General features: G+C 38.0%; 1 protein-coding gene across 1 annotated transcript in view; it reads left to right on the top strand.

The window, feature by feature from the left end:
- The window catches only part of chl1a (cell adhesion molecule L1-like a), a 103,835-nt gene that overhangs the window by 45,208 nt on the left and 42,814 nt on the right, over window positions 1-15,813 (top strand). Inside the window, exons 8-14 of the mRNA XM_073875002.1 lie at window positions 4,768-4,938; window positions 6,694-6,726; window positions 7,054-7,150; window positions 7,242-7,423; window positions 7,604-7,738; window positions 10,800-10,940; window positions 11,379-11,494. Of these exons, the coding sequence (XP_073731103.1) occupies window positions 4,768-4,938; window positions 6,694-6,726; window positions 7,054-7,150; window positions 7,242-7,423; window positions 7,604-7,738; window positions 10,800-10,940; window positions 11,379-11,494 (875 nt within the window). The remainder of the gene's footprint in view (window positions 1-4,767; window positions 4,939-6,693; window positions 6,727-7,053; window positions 7,151-7,241; window positions 7,424-7,603; window positions 7,739-10,799; window positions 10,941-11,378; window positions 11,495-15,813) is intronic.

Genomic DNA, 15,813 nt, shown 5'->3' with positions numbered 1-15,813 from the left:
TGGATGATATTATGCACTGCAGATGATGATAACTTCAATTTCTTTGCAATTTTTCTCTGAGAAACTCAGAAAACTATTTTTCGCCGCAGTATTGGGGGAATTGGTGATTCTCTGCCCATCTTGACCTCTGAGAGACACTGGCACTCTGAGAGGCTCTTTTTATACCCAATCATGTTGCCAATTGACCTAATAAGTTGCAAATTGGTCTTTCAACTGTTCCTTATATGTACATTTAACTTTTCTGGCCTCTTATTGCTACCTGTCCCAACTTTTTTTGGAATGTGTAGCTCTCATGAAATCCAAAATGAGCCAATATTTGGCATGACATTTCAAAATATCTTACTTTCAACATTTGATATGTTATCTATATTCTACTGTGAATAAAATATAAGTTTATGAGATTTGTAAATTATTCCATTCCTTTTTTACTCACAATTTCTACAGTGTCCCAACTTTTTCTGTTTTGGGGTTGTACTTTGTTTGACGGAAGAGTAATATTTATATAATAACAACTTATTTGCTGTGTTTTTTTTTTATAAAATCCTGCTATGCATATGATGTAACTGTTTATAAAAGCAATAAGCCCCGCAAAGCAGTGGTGTAACAGTGCAGCCATTTTATAACAGCTAAGGGGGTTTTAGGCACTCCTAATGCATTGTGCATAACAACGCCTCTTAGCTGTTAAAATTGCACTGGTAACCCACTGCTTCGCGGGGCTTATTGCTTTAATATATAATCTTCTTCACTAGAGGTCACTAAACAACACTAACAGTGTAGCTTGATGATTCCATTAGAGCGTAAAACTATGCGAGTTGTAGAATTTATCTTCACTGTCGATAGGAAACGATCTGACAGGACTCACAAATCATGTTCATGGATGAATTAATGAAATAGTTTTATAAACATTACATTAAAATGTAAGCCCACATTGTGGCTTGGTAAAAGCAACAACAGAGTGGCGAGCAAGACGCTTTAAGTACTTCTGATGTATACGGCAATGTGCAGTTTAATTGGCTCATGACTTTAAAGTATCACAAGAGCGATGCAAAAACACTGCTTTTGAATCACTCTTTGATATTGTCATGGTTGAGGAAGAACGGCACCCAAGTGATAGGTAAAGGTGAACTCAAAGGATTTAATAACAAAATTGCCTACGAGGAAGCAAAAGGCATACATTAACAGGTAACAAGACAATTCAATACTAACACTACACAACACTTACACAAGACTCACTTGATTCTTAGACTAAACAGAGTTACAAGAAGCAACCGTTTAGGACACAGAAAACGATTCAGCACAGGACAGAATACACTGGGGCCTTACATAAGGAAAACTAAACGAGATAACTAGGGAACGTCAGGTGAGGGGAGTTAACCACTAATTAAAAATGAACGAGGAAACAAGGGGGCGGGGCAGAGACACGACACAGCAGCACACTACTCAAACAAAAGGCCATGTGTTGCCACACAAAAAATGGGTACAGCCACGATCCTGCCACATGACTTTGAACTACTATGAATTAGAGCCCTGCACGGGCCAAAAATTCCAGCCCTAACCCGGCCCTGGCCCGAAGTGTTCAAGCCCTACCCGACCCCAGCCCGACAATGCCTGCAATTTTTTCAGCCCGAACCCGACCTGACCCGAGACCAATATCAATCACTTTAAAGCTCTTTGATGCGCGCTCTCTCTCTCGGATGCGTAATAAGAGGTGAAGTATAGCTTTAGCCTACAGATTAGAAATGCTTATTGCTTTAATGTAGGGAGTTAATAGTTCATTGTTCACAGTTCATCTTTATGATCTTATAGTCCATTGAACATTTCTGTACGAACTGACTGTATTCTTCAGAAAAACACTAAATAACTTATCTTCCCTTAACTGTCGCTGTTCAGTGTGCAATTAATAAATAACAATTAGTATGACGTTAATTTTTAAAAGTGTGCGAGGTCCGTGCACGTCCTCCGCTATAGCAAAAAGCGCAATCGGCTAAACGAGCATTAAATATTAATATGACGTTGATTTTTTTTGTGTTTATTCATTTATATTCACAAAACTTATCAACAAAACATCGATTAAAATTAAGAGACAAATTATATGAAACGAAATTCATTTTAAAGTAGCAAGAAAAACTTAAATTAAACTCGAAAATAATGTCTCACCCATTACAATTCTCCCTTCAAATTAATCTTTACAACGCGTATGGCGTTTAAAATTACGGTCTATCTTTCATAATAAGCTAAATAAATTTAAACAAAACAACAACAACATTACAACAATATTCAAACCTAACAATACTCAAACATAAATATAAAACAGACATTATCTATAAGGATACATGTTAAAACAATCTGATATAGCGTTTATAATAGCTGGTTGGTATAGATGTTTACTATGTTTACCTGAATAAAAATAATTTTTACTTTGAAAATGATGCGCTGTCACTGACAGCGCCTGTCACATTAACATGAGCTGTTCGTTTACATAAGACTCCATCTACGTTCATGTACACTGCAGCGCAACGTCTTGAGTTCTCAAACTAAAACAAGGTCTGCAGCTTTTGCGAACGAATCCGTTTATGAGGGTCGAAAACGGTGGTGTGTAAATGAAAGGAGTTAACGTAGCAAAAGTAACGTTTAAAGGACAAACCCATTAATGTAAGCCTCAGATGCGCGCTGTCTCTGCTACACACGCAAACACACACACAATGAGGAGAGACGTTAAAATAAGCCCGAGCCCGACCCGAGCCCGGTCTGTAAAAAAAAAAAAACGGCCCGAGCCCGGCCCAAATGGGCTTAGCCTTTTGGGCCCTGACGGGCTTGCAGGGCTCTACTATGAATAGGTGTGTTCGACTTCATGCGGCGCTGCGCAGACCGATCGGCGGCTGACTTGAAGCAGTGCATGGCGGTTAGTAATTTTGTCTGACTTGAGCTGCCGCTGAAGGCACGTGACTGTGTCATATGGCTTTAACGTACCGCGAGAGCGATTCGAGATCAGCCGTCTGGGTCAGCCAGCGCAGTTCGGCAAGAGGAGCCGCACGGGCTGTAATGACGACACAGCTGTTTCACGATTGGTCGGATTCACCGCATGACAACAATCACGTGTGTTTCGTGTTTATTTTCACGCCCTCAGTTCCACGAATGCTCACAAATCTGTATTTTTATAACAGTTAAATCTCTTTTCATGTAGTCGCGATGTTATATTGTGTCATGTTCATCGAAATAAAATGGATAAAAACGTAGACCCCACTACATTGGTATTTAAATAATATATGCTAATGTTGAACTTTATTCTTGTAAAAACAGATGCTGTAAGCCTCTTCAGTTCCACTCATGCTCATACACGGACATTCAAAACAGTATAATTCACTTTTTATGTTGTTTACATCTTACAAATCATGTTTACTGCAACAAAGGAAGCAAACGGCACGTGATCAGCCATGCCTGACGTAAATGCAGCAAACTACGGAACCACAGCGTGTCTGATTTCACGTCGTTTTCAGCTCCTCCCCACCTGCACGCGGCTAATCTCGCCGATCGGTTACGTCCAGCCGCAGCCGATGTCAAACACACCTATGGGTACAGCCACAATCCTGCCACATGACTATGAACTACTATGAATAGGTGTGTTCGAACACACCTAATAACTATGACAGACAGGCAGGATCATGACAGATACAGTATACCCCGTATGATGGCATGGACCCAAAGTGACCCTATAAACGAGGGAGGAACACTGGTTAACACTCAACATTGTTGAAAACATTTGGGATAACATAAGTACACATGTGAACACAACACTGGATGTTCAAAAATCACATATTGTGCCTTTAACTTATTTTCAAGGCACAATATGTAACATTTTTGTAATAATATATTCAAAATCCACTCGCACAGTGTGATATATTTCCTGCATTTCATGTATTTACATTATCCCAAAAGTGCCAAGCACTGCCATTTAGTGCAGATAGATAGATAGATAGAGAGAGAGAGAGAGAGAGAGAGAGAGAGAGAGAGAGAGAGAGAGAGAGACAGAAAATTATTGACAGCACAATTGAGTTTCAATTTCAACAAACTACTATCATTGCGATCAGTCTTTGCATTTCATTAGCTCATTTGCATTTTAAATGACACACCCAAAAATGTCTTATTTTTGCTCACACCTACAAAGTGGCAATTTTATCATGCTATAATATATAATCTGTGTGTTATTTTGAGCTTAAAATTTACATACGCATTCTGGGGACAACAAAGACTTATTTTACATCTTTAATAATCTCATAATAAGACCCCTTTAACCTATAATCATTTATTGAAACTTCATCAGATGTTCCAACATACAGTATTGTTTCTGATACTGTATATCCGTCATCTCTTTGTCTTTGATTATAGTAAAACTGCATGTGTATGATTAGGCAACTCTCATTTTAATGGCGCCAGGATTTCTAAAACGCCCCATCTAATAACAGGTTCGTGATGGTGAACGTTTCGGTTCACATTCTAAATAACTTTTTGTCATAAACATGCAGGAAATACGTGACATTGAAAGAAGTGTCTCATGCCTCCAGTCACGCCAGTACAGGCGAATAGTTTTTAGCCACCTGCAAAACATTTTATATGTGGGTGCTGGAAGATCTAAGCATTGAAAGCTGTTCCCATGCTGCTTGTTATCTGTTGTGCGATCTGTCAGAGAGGGTTATTTCTGGGATGTTTGCGTTTTCCAGTGCCCTGTCGCTCATGTTACTCTTACCATCTCCTCTGTATTGTTCTCAGATCTTCAGTACATCGAGCAGGATGAGAGGGTGTCCATGGGCCTTAATGGGAACTTGTATTTCTCTAACACACTGGCGTCAGACAGCCACGATGACTACTGCTGCTATGCCTCCTTTCCCAAGATACGCACGATCGTTCAGAAACAGCCCACAGCCCTGAGGGTCAGGACAAGTATGTGAGGAAAAAAACTATACAATAAGTGACTTCATACATGCACTAAATGTCCCCTTGGATAAACATTCATAGCCAGAAACAGTGACGGCCGGTGACTTCTTATACGAGGGCAAACAATGTGAAGCTTTTTGCAACATGTATTTAGCCTGTCATGTGAATCTATGTGCATCATGTGTCATGTCAAAATATGTGCCTGGTGCAGATGCTTTCGATACAAGAGACGCTCACTTTTGTCAGATATTCACTTATAATCTCATGTAATCAGAGTTTAGTGTTAAGTTAGTTTATTTTGTGAACGTGAGCATCTCTTTTGTCATAAACCCTTTTGACGCATGTGCGGCAGGCACATATTTTGACATGAATATTTACACACATGACACTCCAAACACATATTTTAAATTCGCGCCCCCTGGAAGAGAAGTCACCCGGTGCCACTGGCCAGAAAAGAAAAGTGCTAGAAGTGATGTTAGTTTAAAGGAAAACACCACCGTTTTTCAATATTTTACTATGTTCTTACCTCAACTTAGATGAATTAATACCCATCTTTTTTAAATGCGTGCACTTTTAATCTGTACAGCGCTTCTTGAATGTGTTAGCATTTAGCCTAGCCCCATTCATTCCTATGGCTCCAAACAAAAGTTTTAATTTGTGCCACCATAATTACTCATGTAACTACTCATGTAACAGTCTTTAAATATGGAAAACATGGAAGTGTTTGGTGGCTTTTAAATTCATCCCTGTTTGGATCCTAAGGAATGAATGGGGCTAGGCTAAATGCTAACACATTCACGAGGCGCTGTACAAAGATGAAGTGCATGCATTGAAAAAAGATATGTATTAATTAATCTAAGTTGAGGTAAGAACATAGTAAAATATTGAAAAACGGTGGTGTTTTCCTTTAAGAAACGTTTTTGGTCACTCTATATTTGAATAGATCAATTATATTTGTGTGTGTGTGTGTGTGTTTTATACGAAGCCTTTAAGGAGACATGGAGCAAAAATTAAATAAAGTTTAGTTTTGCATGTGTACGTGAAACTATTGCGTGCTCTCGTGAATCTTTCGCATGCGCACGTGAAACTTTTGCTTTCATGTGCGCATGCGAAAGTTTCATGTGAGCACGCAAAACTAAACGCGATAGTTTCACGTGCGCACGCAAAAGTTTCACGTGCGCATCCGAAACTAAACGCGATAGTTTCATGTGCGCATCTGATAGTTTCACGTGAGCACGCAAAACTAAACTTTAAAAAAAATTCTGCACATGAAGGTTTAGGATGAGCACATGAAAGTTTCACGTGACCACATGAAACTAAACTTTAGATTTTTTTTACTCCAATGCCACCTTAGGGGCTCTGTAGTTTTATGTGTATTATTTGTTATAATTTTAATAAGCTACTGTAAAAAAACATAATCAACTTGAATTTACAAGTCATTACTGTTTTTTTCATGAGTTGCTGTAACTTTAAAAAAAAGTTATTTCAACTTCATTTTGATCATTTATAACAACTCATCACTAATCAAGAAAGTTGAAATGATTTGTGATTTCAAATTTATTCAACTTAAAAAAATTAAGTGCAACAGTTAGACAACCAAAAATAAAAAATAAATACTTCAATTGGTAACACCTAAAACATTTTTTTTAACTTATATGGTCAAGTGAAACAAATTGTTTAGGTGTTACCAATAGAAGTAATTTTTAAGTTGATCCAACTTATCACTTTTTACAGTGTAGAAATCTTTATCTTTTGTTTCAGTAAACTCAAGCGAGGAGGATGACTATGTCATGGGTGAGTGATGTGTCATACAGTCACATATTTAGTAAAACATGTAAAATGTGCCATAAATATGCAAAACATGACCTTCACTTTAATCATGAACCATTAATTATGTAAACATTTTTCTTTGTTACAGATAAAGCTTTATCAAGCTTCAAAACTCTTTCATTTATTACCCATTTTCAATTTCAGCTCTTTTCCAAACACCATTAAAAATAATGACAGACAATAACATCTGATTGTTATTTGTTTGTTGGACATGCATTTTATTTTTCTGATCTGTCCGTCATTATTTTTTGCATGCCAAACCAATTAAAACCCTAATGTTATTGTATTCAGATATGGAGAGGAAGCCGACCATTATACAGTCATCCAGTCAAACAAGCCATCTTAAAAGAGGAGATGAACTTCAGCTGGAGTGTATCTCAATAGGACTGTGAGTCTACTCTGTGACAAGACTGCACAAACACTACACAATAGCAAATCCCTTCCACTTAAAGAAAGAGTAACAAAAATATATTTTTCAGCCCAACACCTCAAATCGAATGGACCAAGATTGGGGGCACCTTACCAAAGCGTACAAAAATCAAGAACTATGGGAAACTTTTGACCATACCGAGCGTTACACAAGTGGATGAGGGAAATTACATGTGCAAAGCACAAAATACACTTGGAGAAGATGTTCATCACTTCCAAGTTTTTGTAGAGGGTATGTGATCATTCTCTATAGCCTTATAGGGGGCTTTAACACCTGACTGTTTCTGAGGCAGATTTTAGACACTAAATATAAAATCGGAAAACCGTATCAATTCTTAACAAAAGGGGGCAGTATTGCTCTTACTAAGATTCAGGTTTAATCCTTATACAGTACATATGTTGTAATTCTCAGAGCCCCCCAGCTGGCAGGAGGAGCCGGTGAAGGATCACTTGGCAGAAATTGGGTCTGACATCCACATCAAGTGTTCTGCTACAGGAAACCCACAACCCTCAATCACCTGGAAGAGAAACGGGCAGCCTCTGGATGGTGGGTTTTAACCTCTCTTTGCCCACGCTTATCATGACCATTTGACTGAATCCGTGCCTCACTGCATAATGAATTACTGAATGGTCTGTTGTTTCTCCTTTTTATAATTTAAGCATAGTAAACTAAAATAAATATGTTGCTACAGTTTACACATTGTGTTGAAATGATATCAACGAGAGTAGGTGACACAATCATATACACCGAATAAATCATGTAACCATTCAAACTTTAAAATGTGTGGGATCACTTTAGAAGTTTCTTGTTGCTAAAATGATAATCTGACAAAACAAAGCAATATAAACTGAGGATTGACCGGCCATAGGGAACATCGGGCTGTTTCAACTTCGGGCCAGCTGTCAAAATCTATTGAAATATAAAAAAGACAATACAAAGATTTAAAGGGAGAGAGAAATGAGATCTATCTCTACGTAAGTATTATTTAGTATTTACATAAGCAGTCATGCCTGTAAATCAGTTATAGTTGTCTTGAACAGGTCACATTGATCTCTGATCTAATGATATTGTTAATGTATGCAATACAGTTATTGTGTACCTTTATAACACTTCTATGATGATTTGTCTATTTGTCTGTCTCTCCAACGCTTCTGTCTGTCTGTCTGTCTATAACACTTCTATGATCGTATGTCCGTATGTCTGTCTGTCTGACTATAACACTTCTATGTCTGTCTGTCTATAACACTTTTCTGATCTGTCTTAACACTTCTTTGTCTGTCTATCTATAACATTTTATGATTGTCTGTCTGTCTGTCTGTCTGTCTATAACACTTCTATTTCTGTCTGTCTGTCTATAACACTTCTATGATTGTCTGTCTAACACTTCTTTTTCTGTCTGTCTGTCTGTCTGTCTGTCTATAACACTTCTATGATTGTCTGTCTAACACTTCTTTATCTATCTGTCTGTCTGTCTGTCTGTCTGTCTGACTATAACACTTCTATGATTGTCTGTCTGTCTAACACTTCTATGTCTGTCTGTCTATAACACTTCTATGTCTGTCTGTCTATAACACTTCTATGTCTGTTTGTCTGTCTGTCTGTCTGTCTGTCTGTCTATAACACTTCTTTTTCTGTCTGTCTGTCTGTGTATAACACGTCTATGTCTGTCTGTCTGTCTGTCTGTCTATAACACTTCTATGTCTGTCTGTCTATAACACTTCTATGTCTGTCTGTCTGTCTGTCTGTCTGTCTGTCTGTCTGTCTGTCTATAACACTTCTATGTCTGTCTGTCTGCCTATAACACTTCTATTTTTGTCTGTCTGTCTGTCTATAACATTTATATGATTGTCTGTCTAACACTTCTTTGTCTGTCTGTCTGACTATAAAACTTCTATGTCTGTCTGTCTATAACACTTTTATGATTGTCTGTCTTAAAACTTATTTGTCTGTCTGACTGTCTATAACACTTCTATGTCTGTCTGTCTGTCTGTCTGTCTGTCTGTCTATAACACTTCTATGATTGTCTGTCTGTCTGTCTAAAACTTCTATGTCTGTCTAAAACTTCTATGTCTGTCTGTCTGTCCATCTGTCTATAACACGTCTATGATTGTCTGTCTGTCTAACACTTCTATGTCTGTCTGTCTGTCTATCTATAACACTTCTATGTCTGTCTGTCTGTCTATAACACTTTTATTTCTGTCTGTCTGTCTGTGTATAACAAGTCTATGTCTGTCTGTCTGTCTGTCTGTCTATAACACTTCTATGTCTGTCTGTCTGTCTGTCTGTCTGTCTGTCTATAACACTTCTATGTCTGTTTATCTGCCTATAACACTTCTATTTTTGTCCGTCTGTCTGTCTATACCAGTGGTCTTCACTATTTTTTTCATGAGAGCCACACTAATAGGTCAGGGTCAATAGAAGAGCCGCCTTTACCGCAAAGTATCAAAATGTTTGTGCATGTCTGCTTATCAATCTGTCAATCTTTTGCAATGCAATAAATACAAGGGCAAATCATTCTTTATCATTTACCAGTCAAATTTGTAACTGAGACAAGATGATTTCCCTTAAAGACAAAAACAGGATTTTAATGCTAAGCATTCTTATAATATGCTTATGCAGTGCTCCCCAAACCACCAGGGGGCCACCTTTCTCGTAATTTCATGCTGCCCTGCACAGAACGGTTGGCGAGTGACATTTGTGCCGCGAGAGCAATTTGAAAGCATAACAAGCAGTCTGATCTCACAGTACTTTGATGTCATATGACGATCGCTCTGTGCAAGCGCTGCATGCGATTGAACACTCTTATCGACGTGCATCTTGATCTAATAGGAATGTTTTCTAACAAAGTTAGCGTCCGGACCAGAAAAGACAGTAAAAGCGCATTTCTGCATGATCATATCACTGTATTATTTACTGCCATGCGAGCCACAAATTAAAGCTTGCAGAGCCGCATGCGGCTCGCGAGCCGCGCAATGAAGAACACTGGTCTATACCATTTCTATGTCTGTCTGTCTGCCTGCATATAACACTTTTATTATTGTCTGTCTAACACTTCTTTGTCTGTCTGTCTGTCTGTCTATAACACTTCTATGATTGTCTGTCTGTCTGTATGTCTGTCTGTCTGTCTAAAACATTTTTATGATAGTCTGTCTGTCTGTCTATAACACTTTAATGATTGTCTGTCTGTCTGTCTATAACACTTCTATGATTGATTTTCTGTCTGTCAGTCTGTCTATAACACTTCTATGATTGATTTTCTGTCTGTCAGTCTGTCTGTCTTTCTGTCTGTCTGTCTGTCTGTCTGTCTGTCTATAACACTTCTTTGATTGTCAGTCTGTCTGTCTGTCTGTCTTTCTGTCTGTCTGTCTGTTTGTCTGTCTATAACGTTTATGATTGTCTGTCTGTCTGTCTATAACACTTCTATGATTGTCTGTTTGTTTGTTTGTTTGTCTCTGTCTGTCTGTCTGTCTGTCTGTCTGTCTGTCTGTCTTTTTTAATAATTTTTATAAGAAGATTATCCATGGTTGGCTGTTATAGCTCAATGTCTGGTTTTATTCCCAGGCTATAATACTTTATGAGTGCCAATTCCGGCTTGTTTTCGTCCTAGATTTGCCTTCCACAAATCACGAAGTGCTGGATGACAGCATAATCTTACACAGAGCCCAGAAGAGCGACAGTGCAGTATACCAGTGTGAGGCCACCAACAGACACGGGACCATAACAGCCAATGCTAATGTCCTAGTCATGAGTGAGTACTGCATACTACACTTCAGAAAGTACACTACATCTTATAGTAAGATACGGGTAAGAAACACACCTCATTAACATAATTCACATAATCTTAGCACCACAAGAGAAGACCAACGTTGTCATTGAAGTTTTTACGGGTTTGATTATGATATGACGCGTTTGGTGTCTTAAGGGTGTAAAGCAGCTGCTTCATTTGTAGAAGAACATAAAGTGTGTGTGTAAAAATCACTTTACCTACACTTTTTCTCTGTTTGTAGCTGGCAGGAAATGAGAGCTCTTTTATATGCTAATAGCTTTTTCACAGTTTAATTGTAAATCAGGGAGTATTTAAATTATGCCTGTGTTTCAAACCACACCACAAAAAGTGAGCCATATGCTAGGTTGGCTATTTGATGTGTGTGTAAATGTTTTGACTAATGGTCTGACTTTCTCTTAGATCATCCTCCTTTGATTTTGACGCAGAATTATCTGGAGTATGCAACCATGCTGGGGAGGAGTGTGATTATGGATTGTGAAGTCTTTAGCTCTCCGTCTGCCATTATTCATTGGAGAGTTTGGCAACTGTTCCAAGTGAGTGTTGGGGTTCCACGAGTGGTAATAAAATCTTTTGATGGTACATCATGCACCGGTTTTAATATGTAAAAAAGGGCTTATACATTAACTCTTTCAACGCCATTGACAAGTTATCTCGTCAATTAAGAGAAAGCATTTGCAATACAAAAACGTGTTTTATGTTAATCTGCAATTCCGTGATTATCCACTAGATGGATAATCTTACCCAATTTATAAAAAAAACTGAAGCCAAAACGTTATTTACACTGTATGTTCATTCTGAATCTGATCTCTAACAAAATTCCTTCTCAAAAATGCAATAATTTTAGCTTTTTGCTAAAAAAAAGTGTATTTTTTAAGAAAAATACCCATATTTAAGAGTTTATAAGCAGAGCAAAAATATTATTGTCTGTCTGTCTGTCTGTCTAACACTTCTATTTCTGTCTGTCTGTCTGTCTAAAACATTTTTATGATAGTCTGTCTGTCTATAACACTTCTATGATTGTCTGTCTGTCTGTCTATCTGTCTGTCTATAACATTTCTATGATTGTTTGTCTGTCTATAACACTTCTATGTCTGTCTGTCTGTATACAACACTTCTTTGATTGTCTGTCTAACACTTCTATGTCTGTCTGTCTGCCTTAACACTTCTATTTCTGTCTGTCAGTCTGTCTGTCTTTAACACTTTTATGTCTGTCTGTCTGTCTGTATATAACACTTCTATGTCTGTCTGTTTGCCTATAACACTTCTATGCCTGTCTGTCTGTCTCTCTATAACACTTCTATGATTGATTGTTTGTCGGTCTGTCTATAACACTTCTTTGTCTGTCTGTCTGTAACACTTCTATGTCTGTCTGTCTTTCTGTCTGTCTGTCTGTCTGTCTGTCTGCATATAACACTTTTATTTCTGTCTGTCTGTCTGTCTATAAAACTTCTATGATTGTCTGTCTAACACTTCTTTGTCTGTCTAACTGTCTATAACACTTCTATGATTGTTTGTCTTTCTGTCTGTCTGTAACACTTCTATGGTTGTCTGTCTGTCTATAACACTTCTATGTCTGTCTGTCTATAACACTTCTATGTCTTATTCTGTTTGCCTATAACACTTCTATGATTGATTGTCTGTCGGCCTGTCTGTCTGTCTGTCTATAACACTTCTTTGTCTGTCTGTCTGTCTATAACACTTCTATGTCTGTCTGTCTGTCTATTACACTTCTATGATTGTCTGTCTAACACTTCTTTGTCTATCTGTCTATAACACTTCTATGATTGTCTTTCTGTCTGTCTGTCTGTCTGTCTGTCTATAACACTTCTATGAATGATTGTGTGTCAGTCTGTCTGTCTGTCTGTCTATAACACTTCTTTGTCTGTCTGTCGGTCGGTCGGTCTGTCTGTCTATAACACTTCTATGTTTGTCTGTCTGTCTGTCTGTCTATAACACTTCTATGATTGTCTGTCTAACACTTGTTTGTCTGTCTATCTGTCTATAACACTTCTATGATTGTCTGCCTGTCTGTCTGTCTGTCTTTAACACTTCTATGATTGTCTGTCTGTCTATAACACTTCTATGATTGTCTGTCTGTCTATAACACTTCTGTGATTGTCTGTCTGTCTGTCTATAACACTTCTATGATTGTCTGTCTGTCTATAACACTTCTATGATTGTTTGTCTGTCTGTCTGTCTGTCTGTCTGTCTGTCTGTAACACTTCTATGGTTGTCTGTCTGTCTATAACACTTCTATGATTGTCTGCCTGTCTATAACACTTCTATGTCTGTCTGTCTGTCTGTCTGTCTGTTTATAACACTTATATGTATTATTCTGTTTGCCTATAACACTTCTATGATTGATTGTCTGTCGGCCTGTCTGTCTGTCTGTCTGTCTATAACACTTCTATGTCTGTTTGTCTGTCTGTATATAACACTTCTATGATTGTCTGTCTAACACTTCTTTGTCTGTCTATCTGTCTGTAACACTTCTATGATTGTCTTTCTGTCTGTCTGTCTGTCTGTCTGTCTGTCTGCCTGTCTGTCTGTCTGTCTGTCGGTCTGTCTGTCTATAACACTTTTTTGTCTGTCTGTCTGTCGGTCTGTCTGTCTGTCTGTCTATAACACTTCTATGTCTGTCTGTCTGTCTATAACACTTCTATGATTGTCTGTCTAACACTTCTTTGTCTGTCTATCTGTCTATAACACTTCTATGATTGTCTGACTGTCTGTCTATAACACTTCTATGATTGTCTGTCTGTCTATAACACTTCTATGATTGTCTGTCTGTCTATAACACTTCTATGATTGTCTGTCTGTTTATAACACTTCTTTGTCTGTCTGTCTGTCGGTCGGTCGGTCTGTCTGTCTATAACACTTCTATGTTTGTCTGTCTGTCTGTCTGTCTATAACACTTCTATGATTGTCTGTCTAACACTTGTTTGTCTGTCTATCTGTCTATAACACTTCTATGATTGTCTGTCTGTCTGTCTGTCTATAACACTTCTATGTCTGTTTGTCTGTCTGTATATAACACTTCTATGATTGTCTGTCTAACACTTCTTTGTCTGTCTATCTGTCTGTAACACTTCTATGATTGTCTTTCTGTCTGTCTGTCTGTCTGTCTGTCTGTCTGTCTGTCTGTCTGTCTGTCTGTCTGTCTGCCTGTCTGTCTGTCTGTCGGTCTGTCTGTCTATAACACTTCTTTGTCTGTCTGTCGGTCTGTCTGTCTGTCTGTCTGTCTGTCTATAACACTTCTATGTCTGTCTGTCTGTCTATAACACTTCTATGATTGTCTGTCTAACACTTCTTTGTCTGTCTATCTGTCTATAACACTTCTATGATTGTCTGACTGTCTGTCTATAACACTTCTATGATTGTCTGTCTGTCTATAACACTTCTATGATTGTCTGTCTGTCTATAACACTTCTATGATTGTCTGTCTGTCTATAACACTTCTATGATTGTCTGTCTGTTTATAACACTTCTTTGTCTGTCTGTCGGTCGGTCGGTCGGTCTGTCTGTCTATAACACTTCTATGTTTGTCTGTCTGTCTGTCTGTCTGTCTATAACACTTCTATGATTGTCTGCCTGTCTGTCTAACTGTCTGTCTATAACACTTCTATGATTGTCTGTCTGTCTATAACACTTCTATGATTGTCTGTCTGTCTATAACACTTCTATGTCTGTCTGTCTGTCTGTCTGTCTGTCTGTCTGTCTATAACACTTCTTTGTCTGTCTGTCTGTCTATAACACTTCTATGTCTGTCTGTCTGTCTATTACACTTCTATGATTGTCTGTCTAACACTTCTTTGTCTATCTGTCTATAACACTTCTATGATTGTCTTTCTGTCTGTCTGTCTGTCTGTCTGTCTATAACACTTCTATGAATGATTGTGTGTCTGTCTGTCTGTCTGTCTGTCTGTCTGTCTGTCTGTCTATAACACTTCTTTGTCTGTCTGTCGGTCGGTCGGTCTGTCTGTCTATGACACTTCTATTTTTGTCTGTCTGTCTGTCTGTCTATAACACTTCTATGATTGTCTGTCTAACACTTGTTTGTCTGTCTACCTGTCTATAACACTTCTATGATTGTCTGCCTGTCTGTCTAACTGTCTGTCTATAACACTTCTATGATTGTCTGTCTGTCTATAACACTTCTATGATTGTCTGTCTGTCTATAACACTTCTGTGATTGTATGTCTGTCTATAACACTTCTATGATTGTCTGTCTGTCTATAACACTTCTATGATTGTCTGTCTGTCTGTCTGTCTGTCTGTCTGTCTGTCTGTCTGTAACACTTCTATGGTTGTCTGTCTGTCTATAACACTTCTATGATTGTCTGACTGTCTGTCTATAACACTTCTGTGATTGTCTGTCTGTCTATAACACTTCTATGATTGTCTGTCTGTCTATAACACTTCTATGATTGTCTGTCTGTCTGTCTGTCTGTCTGTCTGTCTGTCTGTAACACTTCTATGGTTGTCTGTCTGTCTATAACACTTCTATGATTGTCTGACTGTCTGTCTATAACACTTCTGTGATTGTCTGTCTGTCTATAACACTTCTATGATTGTCTGTCTGTCTATAACACTTCTATGATTGTCTGTCTGTCTGTCTGTCTGTAACACTTCTATGGTTGTCTGTCTGTCTATAACACTTCTATGATTGTCTGCCTGTCTATAACACTTCTATGTCTGTCTGTCTGTCTGTCTGTCTGTTTATAACACTTATATGTCTTATTCTGTTTGCCTATAACACTTCTATGATTGATTGTCTGTCGGCCTGTCTGTCTGTCTGTCTGTCTATAACACTTCTTTGTTTGTCTGTCTGTCT

This window comes from Misgurnus anguillicaudatus, chromosome 13 (genome assembly GCF_027580225.2).
Source record: "Misgurnus anguillicaudatus chromosome 13, ASM2758022v2, whole genome shotgun sequence".
In the NCBI taxonomy this organism is placed as follows: Eukaryota; Metazoa; Chordata; class Actinopteri; order Cypriniformes; family Cobitidae; genus Misgurnus; species Misgurnus anguillicaudatus.
Note: the sequence above shows the minus strand (reverse complement) of the source record. Positions and strands in the feature narration are given on the sequence as shown.